Here is a 17,050-nt window from a genome sequence, read left to right as displayed (position 1 = left end):
AAGGGCAGCCTGAAACTGAGGGATTTTTGTTGGCTTTGAACTGCAGATGGCAATTTTTGCTGGCTCTGGGCGGCATCACTGATTGCAGTGCTGCAGAAGGCAGCACGCTCAACCCCACCTCTCAACCTGCCTGGTGGCACAGGTGGCTCCAGCTTTATTTCTTTATTCTTTTATTTCTTAGTATCTTTCTGCTGCCCTGGCCCAATCTAAAACTCACTGTGCTGCCCTCCCAGACTCTTTCCTTCTGCTCCACTGCTGGCTGGAGCCCAAGGCAAGCTGCAGGTCACCTCCCACCAGACCTCTGTGGGGTAAATGAGGCTGACGCTTTTTCCCCTGTGACTTGTTCCATGCCTGGCTGTGCTCACAGCCAGGGCAGGTCCCAAGTGAAGGTCACAGGTGTGATATGGCACAGAAGGAAAAAGTCTGAAGAGCTCCATCTAATGAATTCTTCAAAAAAAACAGCCAGACTGCAGCATGACTGAGGGATCATGGCTTTGCCCCACCAAAGCTGAGGCCAACCAGCATCATCCAGTCCCACCACTGGGAATCCTGGAAATAAGGACAAACTGCTTAGGAAAAATTCAGTTTTCATTTATTTCCAGGAATAGTCAATCAAGCGTTTCTAACATCCTGGAAGGTCACTGGCTTCAAGTTACTCGTTTGGAAGGAAGAGCAAGAGAAAGCAGGCATGTGCACTGCGAGGCTTTGAGCCCAAGAAACCATTTAACAGCACAAATCAGTGGAAGTGTTGGTCCTTATAGTGAATGTGGCTTCTTCCCTGTGCATTGCTGAAACCAATTTAAGTAGTTCAGCTGGGACAGTTTAACTAGGGAGCTGCTGAGCCTTCCTGAGCCATGAGGAAGTGATGAGTGGTGTCGCCTCTTACTTTGACCCAGGTTATGGTGGGCCGTGGGTCCCCCTGGGCAGCACAGGTGATCGCGACATCCTGGCCGGTCTCTGCCACCACGTCTTGGGGCGGATGAAGGAACACGGGGATCACTGTGAGACACAGGGAAAAAAAGTTACAAGCACAATAAACACAAAGAAAAACAAGTCTGTGTGCAGAACTTCTCACTGTTGAGAGCACAGAGTTGCTGGGCTCCTTTTGCTGTTGCAAGGGCTCTTCAAAAAGTGTCAGAAGATGCACAATCTCTGTCCCTACACCAGGTCCTCCATCATTTACATCTATTACTTTACTTTCTACTCCCATGTGTCTTTGTTTGGTGCAATTATATTGGAATGCATTAGGCTCTCTGTCATTTAAAGTCTTTTATTAAAGGACTTTCTAGGAGAGATGCTCTAGAAATGCTGATTGTGGATTGATTCAGGGATTATTGGGTGAGGTTGTCTGGGAAGTGTTAGGTCAGATTAAGGAATTATATCGATCTTGGTGGTCTTAAAATATTCTGTGAATCCTTTCTTTGCAGCATTACTAATTTCATGCTTCTAGTTTCCTTCCATGCAGTTTATCATTACCAAAATTCTGTCATGCTTGTGAAAGAGCAAGGGCAGTTGCTTGTTTTGAAAGATTATTTATATGGGAATAAAAAAGAAAATGAAAACACGAAAGCATTCCTGTGTGACTTTTGTTTTCACAACGGTTTGATTTTAGAATACCTAAATTTAGGTTGAACCTGTGGCCTTGTAGCTAATGTTTAAGATAAATGTATCTGGAGCCTGAGTTAAATCTTACTGAGAAGTAATCAGTTTTTTGTTGTTGTTTTGTTTTGCAGAATACTTAATTTAAAAAAAAAAAAAAAAAAGAATGTCACAATTTATTCTGTAGGAAAGCCAACATTAAAAAAAAAAAAGAAAGAAAAAGAATTACTAAGAATTTAATTAATATAATTTTTTAAAATTCTCCAACAAAAGTCTTGTTTCCTTTACCAAAAGTCACTTTCTTAATAAAAACTCCCTAACACATTAAAGGTCCCCATTTTTCACCCAAACTGGTCCAATAACAAAGCTCATCTGATGGGTGTTAAAGGTCACCTCTGCTCACAGACTCCTGCCTTAGTTTTTATGCAACTGATACGATCCCTTCTCCCATTCACTGGCCACCCCAGATGATTGCATTCCCACGATTATACTCTTTCTAGACAACTAGACAAACTTTCAAGTAAGGAAAAGCGAAGCAGCTTCTTCCAATTTGCAAATCTTGGCACGAGGGAAACCTCTTTAAAGTTTCCCACCAACAGATCAAGCTCTCATGGCTAGACGTCTGCTCCCTGGCAAAAGCAAACTCCCATCCCACAGGCATCAGGGCAAATCCCTGCCTTGTCAGAAACTGTTATCTACCAAAACATTAACTTAACAAGTTAAGGTTTGCCAGGTTAATTCTCAAAACCTCCAGCTCCCGGCAGCTTACCTCGGGGGGTCACGGAGAGCTGCACGGGGAGGGTCCTCACCCCGATGGCACTGATGGCATGGCACTCGTACTGGCCTTCGTCGTGCAGCGCGACCCTCATCACCCGCAGGGTCCCCGTGGAGAGGATGCTGTGCCTCCGGTCATTTGGCAGCGGCCCACCTGACGGAACGAGCAGAGCAATTTGTTAATTGGCTGCGAGGTTTCTCTCCCCATCACTGCAGGTATCTGTGTGAGAAGTAAAAATTTCATTTCCTTCCCGACATGGCATCAGGCACCCTGAAATATCAGCTTCAGTATGCTGAGTGAGGAGTGGGCAGATGCTGCTCTTCCCACACCCAGGAAGATGACTGAGTTGTCTTCTCTAAGCAACACAAAGGAGATGGTGCTTTCCTTCCTCAAGCCTTTTCTTAGTGAATACTGCAGATTTACCAACACCTGATGGAAAGCAAATCTGCGTTCAGCTATCCAAGCTGTCTGTTCAGTCAAATACATGGAAATATTTAACACTGCCTTTAATTCAGTATTTTGATTTTCTCCAGGTTGGAAACTATATCATTTATATTTTCTCTACTTAAGGTGGAAAGTTCAAAATGAAAATGTTTTATTAACCCTCGCCCAAACTTCTCTATCCAGTTACTTTTTCTTTAATATTCTGCTTTCTTCCAAATGAGAGCTCTGTGGGAGCTGTGCTCCAGTACTTCTCCTCCTATTGTCCTGGACTTAGCATGTCTCCTGTAAAAGCACTTCAAAGCTTGGTTAATTTTTGCCCTGTTGAGTGACGTAGCAAAAATGGTTACAAAAGTCACCTTAACTTTACATCTTGTCACCGTGACCTTTTACATCTCTCCGAGAGATCACAGCAGTGAAATCAGGTTACAGGAGATGGGGAACAAGGTGGAGGGGAATTTCAGCTGGTCCTTAACTCTGAGTCAGGGCTATTGCTGTGGAAGCTGGAATACAATAGCCATGAATCCTCCGCAGCACTAAACCATTAATTATGGCTTGTGAAGCATAAGGAAAAGTTGGAGGGCCTCTGGGCCAAGCGTTATTGGCTTCTGTCCCAGAGCGTGTTAGATGGGATCAGTTCAGCACAGCCAGTGCTAACAATCAGTAGAGATTTTAAAAGTTCCCCACCACCTGTTGGCCCAAAGAGGTTTTTCCTGAGCTAAAAGAAACCTCAGAGGTGTGTTAGCAGAGAGCCAGCGCCTTCCTGCTCCTCAGGAGGAGCAGACTTACAGAGCTGGCACACAGTGATATCCACCAGCCTGGATTTTCCAGACCTCACCTTTCCAAAGGCTGTAGGAAGTCCCAGGAGGAGGAAGCTCAAGGCTCTCCATGGGTTCCCATGGGTGACCTTATAGCTTAGCTCTTCTCACCCACATCCCATGGGTGGTGGCATTGAAGAGAGAGAAAACCCAAGCCAAGCGAGGCAGTACCTGCCCTTGTCCAGGCAATCACGGGTGGAGGGTGACCCTCAGCTGAGCAGAGGAAATCCACACTTTGCCCCTCGGTTACCGTCTGATCAGTGGGGACGAGGAGAAACCTGGGAGAATCTGGAGGAGAAAGCAATGACTGAGGAGCAGGCAAGAATTCAGCCAGCAAGCTCTGGATAATTCTCAGCTCACAGGAGCGTAAAAATTAACGAGTCACAACGCACAGGGATTAAATGCACACACCTGGACTGAGCATTTCATCCCCAAAACAGCATCAGCCTGGGGCTCCTCACCTTGCACTATGATTCTTGCTGTCGCCTGGATGGACCCCTCGGTGTTGCTGGCGTTGCAGTTGTACTGCCCCTGGTCGGAGAAGGTGACGTTCTGAATGAAGAGTCCTCCAGAGCTGGTGATGGCGAAACGGGGATCCTGCGGTAAAGGAGAGCCTGTGCCAAGGGTCCAGCTGACGCGGGGGTGGGGGTGCCCAGAGACCCCGCACTCCAAGGTGACGCTTTCCCCAACCAGCACTTCAGTGTTCTGCGGCTGGATCACAAAAGTGGGCTTGGCTGGAAGGAAAGGAGTGCTTCAGAAACCAGGAGCCCTGCTGCCTGCTCAGTTGCAGACGGAAATTGTTTGAACCCTTCATGCAGCCCAGCTACTGCCCTGTCTTTTGCCTCTTCCCCACTCCCATGTCCCCTCCCCACTTGATGCCCTCATGCTGCAGAGTTCTTCCCAGCCTCCCAAGTCCCTCCCTAACCCCAAATCACCCCCAGTCTCTAACCCCCCAAATTCTGACACCCACGAAGGAGCCACCCCACAGCTCAGCCCGTGCCGTGCCATTACTCTCCTCCCCAGCACACCAAGACCAGCTTGGCACCTACAAAAGAGGGTGCCAGCTCTGCTCAGCTCCCCTTCCAGCCCTCCCCACGCCTCTGAGATGGGCCAGGAAGGAATAAACAAGGCTCAATTACACGGGGTGCCAAAATAGCGCAGAACGACTTCTTGCGTCTTGACCTCCCCGGCGATGTTCTTGGCCATGCACTGGTAGACACCTTTGTCCGACTCCTTGGTGTTCTGGATCATCAAGGTACCGTCCTGCAGCAGGTTCAGGCGGTTGTCATCTTTCATGTCGATCTCGTTACTGAAAAACAGCCATAAACAGGGAAAATTGGAAAGGGGAAAAGCCCAAGGGGTCCTCCCACGAGCTGCCAGCGGGGCAGGGGGGCTTTGCACGCACTGCAGTAAATTGGCGTTCCTTGGCACTGCTCTGAGACCTCATGAAGTTTATAGCAAGAGTTATGATTTAGAGCTCTGAACTCCAGCTCCAGCTCTGATTCACTCCCTGGGCGAGCGACTTTCTCCCTCACCACGGATTCTGTGTGACGTTTACGGCCCATCAGGAGAGCGCACTGTTCCTGAGCAACAGCATCGCTGCTATTGTCAGCCTTTGAGGCCTGCGAAGCTTGTTCTCATTATTTACCAAGTGCAAATATACTAATGAATGCATATTGTTATTGTGTGCAGCCATTTCTATTCGAGCGGGCTCAAGGGCCTCAGGAGGGGGCAAAAACCTCCAAGTAAGTCTCAACGGGACCCTACCCTGGCTCGGATTCCAGTCCGAGACCTACAAGCTATGAAGCATCTTCCCTTTTTCTGCAGTGACCTGTGACTCCTGGAGCCCAGCCCGCGGCAGAAGGTCCCACCACGGCATCCCATTTGTCCCAACGTGAAGGAATCTTGGATGGCTGCGGATGATTGAAAAGGGAGAGGGGACCTCTCTCCCCCCAGGACAAAAGCTGAATCCACTATGCAAACTAATATGCTTGCTGGGCATTTATTTAATTCCCCCGATGTCTCCTCGCTGCAGTCGTATCTCGTTTGAGGAACATTTATTATCATTACCCCTCTTACAATGCTATCTTTGGGAGCCTGCCAGCATTTCCCTAACAAGACCTTCCTTCCAGGGGACTTCACTCAGCCATAAACTTTTGCTCCGTGCTGAAACTTTGCCTGGTGGGGAGTTAGCTGAAGAAGCATACATTGATCATTTTTATTAATAACCAGGCCCTATTCAGACTCCCACAGACAAGAAGCTCGTAAAGCAGCTAAGTAACTTCGCTTCCTCAGTGGGTAACTGCTTGAGCACAGAATATTTTATTGTGTAGCATTTCCCAGAAATGCTTTGGCATCTAGCAGAGCCATATATTTTTTTCAGCGTTGCTGCATATAGCATTAATCTGCAGGCTGCTTTGCAAAATCTTGTCTTTCGGAGGAGCACAGTAATTTTCGCTCTGATGGAAAAGCGTTCTCCCAGCACACTGGGCCTTCAATGAGAAAAAGCAAGTATCGTGGCTTAGAGCAACACAAAATACCTTTCTCCTTTTTATTTTTTTTTTTAATTTCAGTCTGCAGAGTGTGTTTATGGGAAAGTTATAAACTCCTGGAATCCACTACAATCCACATGAAACGTTTTAAATACAGATGATAGCTTGGATTACACGGTCATCAGAGAACGCTGTTAAAAGGAAGGTAAATACAACCCATGGAATATTCATTTCTAGTTTTTAACGTTGCATGAAACAGCTTTTGTAATTGCAGGCTGAGGAGCTCAGCGCCTGGTAGAAACCTTTGCTACCCCGGGGCTCATTGCGTGCGACTTACTTGTTGTGGAGCCAAATGATCGCAGGCTTCGGGTTGCCTTCTGCCCTGCACGTGAAATAAACCGTGTTTCCCAGGAGGACGTCAACATCGTGGGGCTCTGAGGTTATGCGAGGCCTCTCTGCAAAAGACCATTGTAACACAACCCGGTCGAGAGCAGCACAAAAGCACCTCCAGTCCAAACGGATGGGGGAAAACACCATCCTGCAGCCCCATCCTGCAGCCCCTGGGCACGAGGCACCAGCAGAGCCCCAGGCACATGGGCATTTAACACAAAACCAGCCCAAGACTTCTTATCAAGAGCAGCAAAACTAAAGGTGCCAGGGAAAAGAAGAGCATCATTTATTCAAGCCCTGGAGGACCGCAGTGGCCATTCTTATTATCAACAGCTGCTAGGGAAGATCAGCTCCCTGCAAAGCCCAAAGCAGCACTGGGAGTAAACCAGACCTGCCTGCACGCTGGATCACTACAGCTGCCCCAAAATTTGGTTCCTGGCTCCCCCAAATGACCCTGTAAGTCAGCAGCACCCTCACGTGGGTCGTTTTTCTGCCCTTGGCATCCTGCTGCTCTCAGCAACTGCCTGCTCCATCCGAACGGTGCCAGCTCTCCACAAATCACACTGCTTCTCTTTTGACAGGGTTTCATTCATTATGTCCCTAATTCATCGTCCCAACCCTATTCAGCTGAGCCTTTCACTACGTGCTTCATTTTGAGATGCACTCAAGCACTCAGCGAGCCAAACGGGCTGAAAGGACGTGCTAAAATAGGAAGGAATTCGTGCCCATGGTCTGACGCACTCGATCGTGTTTCAGCAGAATACTTTCTCATCTAACAATCTCTACACTCACCAGCAAAACCAGGTGGATTATTCAAAAAAAAAATGAAGTGAGAACCTGCTAACTTTTCCAGTGTAAGGCTGGTGCCTTTATTCGTTAGCCTGCAAGTCCACGAGTGGGTAGCCAGCCTCCAGGATTCCAGGGAGAGACCAAAACCACCACGAGCCATGATACAAAATGCTGACCCGGTGCAAATCCGCACTGCTGGCTCACATCTGCTCCGAAGCGGTGGGTTAACTCCATGCCAGCAGGCTCCACACTGACTCAGATATCAGCTGTCTGCATCATTAGGGCTTTATGCTGAATTATGCATCGTTTGTCTTCCCCAGCTGGCACAACATCAGCGTAAAAGCCTAATGCCAGCAAAATCTTCCCACCAGGTGCCCTGGCTAATTTGACAGGCATCCCGCTGTGCGCCCATGCCTGAACCGGGACAAATTTCCATCGTGGCTGTACCACGGCACCGGGTGCACGGCAGGGACAGCTCGTGGTGCAGCACACACGTTGCAACAAGTCCCAGCCCGTGTTCCAGCTGCTGCCCTTGGACCCTTTTTGTTCCTTCCACCCCCTCGAAGTTATGGGCCCTGTTTGTGCCAATTCAGCCCTTTGCACAGCTGCACCCTAAATGGAGCTGCAACATGGTCAAAGAGGAAAAAAAAAATAAAATAAAATTGTAGGAGAAATGTGGAATTCGGGAGAATTCAATTTCTTCAAGCCCCAGCTGATGTCACACATCTGGCTCCCAGCAGGGCCACACAAACAGCTGGACTGGCACATACTGGGGGGCTGCTGGTGTCTGGTGAGGGGCAACACCTCAAAGCAAGCCTGCTGCAGGGAAGTATCGGGGATCCACAGCTAAAGCCCTGCTGATGCTTGCACACCAAAGTCAGCGTTCTGTCGTTCTCTCTCCACGAAATGTTTAATTTTGTCATTTTTCAGAACAAAGCCTTTCATTTCAAAATGGATTAGTTCATGGAGAAATTATCTAAATTTAAAGAATAACAGATTAACAAACGCAACACACTGCCACAGGCAAAGCATCCGGCCATTCATCCACCATGTGTTTACTTGGGCTTGCAGCTGTTTGGAGCCACTGAGCCTCTTGCAGCGCTCCCAACTCCATTCAGCCTAACGCGGGACAAGATTTCCCAATTTCTGGTTTAGCCTCTGACTGCAGCAGATCCTGTGCTGGCCCTACGCTTTCTAAAAACCAAGACAACAACCGCCAGACAAAACAGAGCAGCTTTCAACATGCACGCGACTGTTGACTTTCCCCGCGTTACGCTGATAACCAGCCTGACCCCAGCGAGACATTTCTGGTTTGGCAGCGACAGGAGAGAGAAAGCAGGATCCCGAGATGGAAAAGAGGAAGGGAAAGAGACGGGGGAAGCATTTCCTAGCCCAGAGCCCAGCCCTGTGGCTGTAGGGCTCACCGCAGTTGAACTCCTGAGCTGTCAAGGTGACGATGGAGCGGCCGTGCAGCTCCCGAGGAGCCTCGCAGGTTGCAGCTGTCTGAATGCTGCCCTGCTCCGCGTATTTCTTCAGCAGCTCGGCCAGCCACAGCAAATCGCAGTCACAGACCAAGGAGTTGGAATCCAGTCGCCTGCAAAAGCAAAGGGAAGACATTTCAGTCCCAGCCTCCCGCCTGTGTCCCTGCTGCCTCTCTCCTGGGCATGAGAATGGAATAGCCCTGGACTGAAGGACCACTCGGCTGTTCTTCCTTGCATTTGATTATATCCCAAATGAAAATCAGAAATGTTGAATTCCCATAGCTCTTAAATTCTTAACCAAGTCAGAATGATTTTGTTGAAACACAGTCGTCTATCAGTCATCCTAGTTTTAAATGACAATTATTCTATTTAACGAGCTAAAATGAAATATTGAAATTTCTCAGAGGATGGAGATTTCAACCTTTGTTAACTCTGTCAGGTGGCACTGCCTCTGCTAGAGCTTTCTGTGCTCTTGGGTCAAATATCACTGTGTGACATGCGGATATTCCTCCTGGCCTGCAACCGTGACGCTGTGCACCTAACTGCCCTAGTTGGCCAGGACAGCTGCCCTAGGGTAGCTAAAATCTAATTCCACAGATTATTTGCAGGAGTACAAAGCACAACATAGATTATATGGAGTGCAAGGTGTGATGCTTTCAAATGAGCACACAGGAATTCCCTCAGCATTAGCTGGAGCACTGAAATCAGCTCAAAGAGCCCCTTGATTTTAGCATGCTTGGGACTGATCTTTTTCTGTGACCAGGTGTTAGAGGTTGCAGCATTTCTGCACAACTGTAAGGACTTTTATTACTGCGAGACATGCCTGAACCATGTCGAATGGGGGCAATGGTGACCTCCTGGTGCCTTTCCTTCCACTGACCTCATTACGCCGTACAGTGCTGTGCGCACAGATAAAGGAGGCTGTAGGGAGATTAGCTTATGCCTCCTTCCCCACTGACAGTTTTACAGTATACGAGCCTTAGCCATCTAAAAAGACACGGGAGAAAGGCCTAATGGCTTAATGGACAAACATTTGAGAAGGTGAGATTTCGCACAAGGCCATGATACAGCACTTTATAGACACCGTGCCTTTTTCTCTGACCCACACAGACAAAAGTTGTTCTCTGTTAAAAATATACGAAGCATTTTACCCGCTTGCAGAAATCACAGAGCGCTGTGGGGAGAAGCGCATGATTTTCTTGCAGTATAAAATCATGGCAGAACCCCCAAATTCTTCAGGTTTTGCTTTCCTCCTTCCCCCCCATTGGAAATGCATCATTTTCAAAGATCATAAAAACACCAAACAAAGCTAAGCACTAGGAGATTTAAGCAAGCAAAAAGTAAGAATAAGAGACAGGTTACATGGGAATAACACAGCAGGGCATTCCTTCGTGGGGTGAGAATCATGCACTGAGCAAAACGACCTTTTTTTTTTTCTTTTACAGCTACAATTTTTCCTCCTGTGTTAGGATACTGATCTAAGATATGATTGAGGTCTTATCCATGGCATGGACTTCCCACATTTTTGCATATTTTTTTTATGGTTTAAAGCACGTAGGACAGCAGAGGGTTGGGATGACTTTCCAGGAACATTCGTTCCTGCAGTGTTATTGATCTGTAAGCTTCCAGTTAGACTTTAATTAGACACCAGCGTGAAGCAACTCCTAACTGGTTAAATCAGCTCTTGCGTCCAACCAAAACTGTTTTATAAACTTCACAGTGGCCTTAGAAGTGCAACAACTAAAGGCTTTGCCAACCAGGCACATTTTTCCTCAGATCCTGGCCGTCTGATCGAAGATAAACAATTGCTCTTTGCAGGCAATGTTTTTTACTTACAGTCGTTTGAGGGATTCCAGTTGAGAGAATGTCCCTGGATGAATCCTGGAAATTTTGTTGTTGTGCAAGAATCTGCAATGGAAGAACCCATGCCAAAACATTATTCAGTATTTGCACTACACGGATGATAACAACCCAGGTCAGAACTCAGCTGAAGTACAAAGGTTGCTCACCAAAATGGAGCTCGGAGTTCTAAATTGACTGTGTTTGTTTCCATGAGCTATGGGGATTTTATTCATGTGAGAACGCAATGCAATACACCGAAGCGGAGAGCGGGTGTGTACTGGAAATGGTGACTCAAGATGTGATGTAACAGATTTAAACTGGAACCTCAAAGTTAATCTGCTTTTTGCTGTGCAAAGGGAGGAGAAAGGGCACAAAATCCCTGCAGGCTGGACCCACCCTGTGCTTTCTGTGCCATGGGCAGCTCCAGTTTACAAGAGACCTTTCCCCCCTGCAGAAGATATGGGAGTTTACAGGGGCAGCTGTTGAAGTAAGGCTCCAGTAGACAACTCAGTGTAGTTATAGACCCAAATCCATGAGTAAATCTAATTCAGACAGCAGCAGCCAAACCTGGGTTTACTCTGAACGAAGCCAAAGTAACTTCTCACTTCCAGGTTCTTAGCATGTAGATAAGAGAGTTCTTGGAAAAAAAACTGCACTGAAACACAGCAGGGGGGAGCAGGATGGAATAATTAACTCTCCATTCCCTTAATGGAGGAAATTTAGTTATGTCAGTTACGTCTAATACTCTCAAAAGACCACTGACTACAGAGAAGTAATTTTAGTAGATGGTGGAACAGGAAAGCAATACAAAAGCAGTGTGAGTTGAGTGCAACTGTCTGCAGACACACATGTACAGGGGGGTTCAGCCTAGCTGCACAGCCTGGATGTTGACAAACCTTCCTCTGAAACTTAAATTCGGAATTTTTGTTGGATCAAATACAGAGACTGAGATCAGCCACAGCGTACTGATCCAGGTCTGAATTTTTCTAAGGGTGTTGTTTGGATCCCTCGGTTTTGTTTGCCTAGTAAGTACGGGTGTAATGCATGTTTGCATGCAGCACAGAAGGGTCTGTTGGTTTCACCATGGAGTGGGAACCACCACGTGAGCCTTTTTCCTGGTGGGTATATTTTTACTACAAGCAATGCTGGGGAGCAGGGGACACGGGACTTAGTTTCCTAATGCTTTCAAGAAGGATGCATGTTTTTCTTGTCGGACATTCTTATGACTTTGTTCCTTTTCCATCTCCTTTTTTGTATACACTGCCCAACAATGACTTAAGTTGACCTTACAAGTGGAATAAGGTTGACTTTCTCTAGATTTACTCCTACTTAGATGGAAATGCGAACATTAAACAAGGTGAGAAATTCCCACATAATTTCAGTAACCATCCTGTTTCTCAAGTAGACAAAATCTGATTCTTTAAGGATGCTTCTCTCCATACTTCTTTCCTTTTTGGAGATCACTGCACTTTGCTTCATGCTACAAAAACATCACTGTTAAACAAAATGAAGGTTGTTTTTTTTTTACCTGTCTTCTCCCCCACTTACTCACAAGGAAAGTCACATCTTTACTTACAGCCTTTCAAGTTTAGGCAGGTCGCTAAAAGTCTCTGACTCCAGGGTTTCCAGGTTGTTGAAGTGCAGGTAGCTGTCACACAGAAAAGCACAAGGGACAGGGTTAAGGATCACAATTTAAAAGATAATCACTCACCACACATCTCAGTATTCTCTTTAGTATCTTCAATTTTCACATGCTAAAATAGTAGCCAACACTGGCTTCTCCCTGTGCTGTCAATTGTTTACTCTCTCTGAATAAACTGTAACACGCACTGGGGAGATCAGATTTGCTCTTCCCTTAAACTGTGAAAGAATGAAACTCATGAAGAGCCTGCAGCAGCTGTTCCCCATCCAACCACTATCCAAGAACTTTCCCTGCCTTGCTCCTAATGCCTCGACATCCCCCTACACAGCCTTGGATCACGGAGAAGAAATAGCCATACTATGAAGCACTTGTCCCCAGCCTAGAAATTTAAACATTTCTGAGAGGGATCATGAGTTTTCCAAGAATTAATATTTAGAAAAAGGCCCTGAGCATTCTGATAAAACTTTGAAGTCGGTCCTGCTTGGAGCTGGAGGTTGGGCTAGAGGCATCCAGAGGCTTCTTCCAGCCTTTGTTTGTTTGTGATGCTAGCAGGGGCTCCCAGAAACAAGAAACAAGAGCAGGAACATTTAGGTACTGCTGTCATCGGGCTATTCTGTTTCTGTGGAAGGAAAACAGCCTCCAAAGACAGAGATAATGCAGTCAGCTGGAACACCATCATCTAAATGGTACATAAATGTGAACAGCCCTGCTATTGCTCATGCAACCGACCTGCTGCTCCATCAGCAGAGCTCCAGGAGACCTCCTGCACTGCCCTAAGTTACCCCTTGCCATCAGCAAAACAAATCTGGTGTCTGCAGCACCACAGCAAGGAACCTGACATCCCCTGCTCCCGTTAGCTGTGGTGTGCACTGACATAACCAACCTGTTCCTGACCTTTAAACGCATCTCAGGGCAGTTTCCAAGTTGCCCAAATTCTTCCCCAATTTTTACACAAAAGCATACATTCTCCAGCAGACACTGATTAATTGTGGGTCTACAAATACTCGCTGCTATTGTAGCTGCCTGGGATGAGAAATAATTGCCTAAGCCTCCGCATGGCTGTTTGATTTGTAATGGAAGGATTCACAATAAATGGATCGCTATCAGAGCACAAAACAGGCGCGGTGACTCAGATCCTGCAGTGGAGGGCAAGAGCAGGGAGAGGGAAACGCATGTGCTGTAATAAGTCTCAGATGTCTGCTGTCACTGCTTTGGCCTTTGAGGAAAGCATCTGATATTGTCCATCAATCGGGCTATACTTTCCTTGAAAAGCTGGCTTGTGGGGTACAGGAACACGGGGTAGGATTTGAGCAAAGCTAATTCTTTTGGAACCATGCCTGCCTCCGAGATTGGAAACAGATGGGCCTTTCCAAGGGTTGTTTGTTGTTTTTGTGGCTTTGTTGTGTTTTTTGTTTTTTTTTTTCTTTTATTTGTGACATCAAGTCTGGAATGCTCATTGTTAAAATATCACCGAGGCCAGCATCATCTCCCTGAGCACAGCTGAGCCCGTCTCTGCTTCCCGTTTTCTCCCAGGAATCACTGCTGAGCTGGCTGATGGAAAAAGCATACCATACACAAGGATGGCAGCACACCCGTTGTTAAGCTTGCCTGTAATGCCCTACAGCTATAATACCTACAGTACCTATAGCCTGCAGCTATCCCCCATCCACTTCTGCTGTCAGCCTAGAGAACAAGCTGGATCCTATTCTTTTTACAGCAAAATTGTTAGCTGCATTCCAGCCCCATAAACTCTGCCATTTGGGACAATCCATGAATTAGTGGTTTCACCTTTGCTCCCTGTTCTCCAGTGATGTAAATAATTGCTGTATTTCAAATACCTATGCTCGCATTCTTTCCAGTGCACACAAATTCACCCACACGCACGTCATATATCATGACACCTGACATGAAAAATCCAACCCCAGTTCAGCAAGCCCCGTTAGAAGAGTCAGACCTCAGTCTTGCCATCTCACCTTTAGCATGGAGCCCGAACGGTCAAAAAACAAAACCTCTTTGACAGAATAAACAGCGTGGATTTGCAATACACAGAAGGGGAGCAATTAAGGATGCAGGAATGTCACTGTGAGAGGCTCCAGCTGCCAGGAAAACTCATGAGGCTCCTTTCATCCCAGAGAGCCTCACAGCCTGGAGGGAAGGTCATTACTTGGTTTACCTCCATCTTTTCTTCTCCCCATTGCAATGTCCAGATGATTTAGCGCATGCAAACACCACCACCCTGGTGGCTTGCATAAATACCCCATCCCAGCTCTCAGCTTGCACTTCATCCATTCGCTTTCAGCAAAGGTTTGGATAAGAGAGAAACTGAACCAGCACCGGCAGTTCAGGAGAACGGCCAGACCCTACACTGCTCCAGAAGTCCCAGCAGACATAAACACAGCAGGCCAGCTGCCTCCTGTTTCAAGCCATCCTACACATCCCTGGTTTCCTCCCATTGGAAGTTCTTTGGACATAGAGGGAATTAAAAGCACAGCTGGGCTCTTCTTATGCTCCAGAGGCTTAGGGTCAGGAGAAAACATACGGGACATCAGTAGGAAGAGCCCTTGGTATTAACTACCTCAAATCACTACTGGGACCAGCTGTTTCCAAGTGAAGCCAGTGCAGTGTTGCAAAGTTGGACCTCAAAACAGCAGAAGCCTCATCCTACTCCTTCCTAAGTGGCTGGTACACAGCAATTCAGCTTTGGGATTAGACAAGCCAACAGCTTGGCTCTTCTGCACAACAAACTCAAGCGACAAAGAGCACTCGTCTGTACTTACAGCTGCTCCAGAGAGCGGAGTCCTTTGAAGGCATGCTGCTGGATACTCTGAATTTCGTTTTTATAAAGGTAGCTTTCAAGAGGAGAGAAAGAAAAAAGCATTAGGACAACCCGTTCAGCAGTCGTATTTTAAGAGACACAGGAAGCCAAAGCAGAGCTTTCTGATTGGATTCAAGGGCAATGTTTTACATCTGCAACATCAGCATCCAGAAATTCTGAGCACAAAAAGTTCACTGGACAACGTTGGGAGTGGGCTGTTCAATTTCCAAGAGGTTAAGAAACTACTGAGACAGCAACTCACAGGTATTTCAGGTTCTCCAGATCTTCAAAGGATCTTCTCACAATGTGTTTTATCAGGTTGTTGTTCAGCAGCCTGTTCAAATCAAGACAGAAAAAACAGAGCTGGTGAATTCAGCATGAGAGACTCACGGCATTTGTACTCCTGAAAACTAGAAAATCCTTAATCCACAGGTTTCCTTAATCCTTAATCCACTGAAAAATCCTTAATCCACAGGTTTCATAGAATTTAAATCTAAAGGGGCTATCAGCCTGAAGTCAGGATGCTCACAACAGTTAAGTCAATAAGAACATTTTTTGCCCAGAGGTGCATTCCAGTAAGGAACGCTCAAAAACATTTCCTTACCTTTTGTCACGGTGGCTTTCACCCAAAAGTTACAATTTTGGCCAGGAAAAGAGTGAGGAGAAGGGAGACGGGCAGCCGAAAGCAGAGAGAAGAGACAAATTAAATAATTGCTGCCATTTTTGTACAATTACTGAAGGTTTTTGGGGATGCATGGTTGTGTTAATGTGTGAGCAGGGGCATGCAGAACCAGGTTTTAACTGCACAAAAGCAGTTCAAAACGCTACTTCATCGGTTATAAGAGTCATTAAATGGTAAGGCATTGTTTTAATCTCTTTGTATACAAATATGTACACAGGAAAAATAAATAAATGATATAGATCTGAGTCCCACAGCTAGTCAGAAACAGCCTCTTTCAATCTGGAGAGCCTCGTGCCAGATTTTAATACAAAACCTATGGACAACATCGCATTGGCAGGCAGCCTCTGACTTGTGTGTTTCGTTACCATGACTGTGCATGCAAATGCGAGCCTGTGCCAAGGAGCAGAGAGCAGCCCGTCCTTGTAAGAGCGACGCTGGGTGCAACAGCAGTGACCACACGGCCGAACCCTACAGAAATCTGCTCTGCGACCACTGCCAAGCCCAAGGCTGAGAAAACTAAATAAATCACTTACAAATAGCTCTTGAATGGATGAGGGTTCGCTATTCTCTGTGGCTGTTGAACCGCACTTATTGGGGTCTTTCCCCGTGGTATTGGATCCGACAAACCTCACGGTGGCCACTGGTGGATTTCGTAGCCTGCTGGCTAGGATTAAGGATCTTGCTGGCTATGCTTATTTTTAAGTTCTTAAATGGAGATGTGGACAGAGAAGAGCTGTGACTGCATGTCAAAGATCTGTTTTTCTAGGAAAAACTGCTCTTCCCCTTGTAAGCAGCCAGACCCTACAGTATAAGGTCAAATTCAACACAAAACCAGGCCAGGCTGCCCATGGAGCTCATTTCACAAGTTCATTCTCTTTCCTTTTTTTCTGATAGCTCTGTTCCTCAGAAATGATCCACCACCTGACAGCACATGGGAAGACGGTTCAGTGGTTTCCCAGCAGAAAGCCCAATTTTCTGCCCCCCCTTTGATGAAGAAAATCGGGTAGACAGCACATCAGAGAGCCTCTGGCAAAGGTCCCTTCCTGGGAGCAACATCTGTGCAGGTAAAGGATAGAGAGAAAAGACAAAGAGGTGGGGAAAAATGGCAAAAACACGTGGGAAAAGAAGATGAAGATACAATCGAATGCCCCAGGGATGCAAGGATGAAAGATCTCAGAAACACAGATGTGTTACGGCAGCTTCACAAGGCACCTGAGCTGCGCCAGCCCTCCACCAGCTTGTCCTCAGGTGAGGAATTACATTAAAGGTGCAAAAAGCACAGAT

The 17,050-nt window shown here is 46.7% G+C and overlaps 1 protein-coding gene across 1 annotated transcript in view; it reads right to left on the bottom strand.

The window, feature by feature from the left end:
• Positions 1 to 17,050, bottom strand: part of LOC311445983 (peroxidasin homolog) — a 37,624-nt gene that overhangs the window by 11,351 nt on the left and 9,223 nt on the right. Inside the window, exons 3-13 of the mRNA XM_084538603.1 lie at positions 15,347 to 15,418; positions 15,047 to 15,118; positions 12,204 to 12,275; positions 10,622 to 10,693; positions 8,729 to 8,898; positions 6,463 to 6,580; positions 4,773 to 4,942; positions 4,095 to 4,367; positions 3,805 to 3,921; positions 2,369 to 2,527; positions 887 to 999 (exon numbers count right to left, since the gene is read on the bottom strand). Of these exons, the coding sequence (XP_084394729.1) occupies positions 887 to 999; positions 2,369 to 2,527; positions 3,805 to 3,921; positions 4,095 to 4,367; positions 4,773 to 4,929 (819 nt within the window). The 5' untranslated portion in view covers positions 4,930 to 4,942; positions 6,463 to 6,580; positions 8,729 to 8,898; ... (2 more) ...; positions 15,047 to 15,118; positions 15,347 to 15,418. The remainder of the gene's footprint in view (positions 1 to 886; positions 1,000 to 2,368; positions 2,528 to 3,804; positions 3,922 to 4,094; positions 4,368 to 4,772; positions 4,943 to 6,462; positions 6,581 to 8,728; positions 8,899 to 10,621; positions 10,694 to 12,203; positions 12,276 to 15,046; positions 15,119 to 15,346; positions 15,419 to 17,050) is intronic.

This window comes from Aythya ferina, assembly GCF_964211825.1.
Source record: "Aythya ferina genome assembly, chromosome: 16".
NCBI lineage: Eukaryota > Metazoa > Chordata > Aves > Anseriformes > Anatidae > Aythya > Aythya ferina.
Note: the sequence above shows the minus strand (reverse complement) of the source record. Positions and strands in the feature narration are given on the sequence as shown.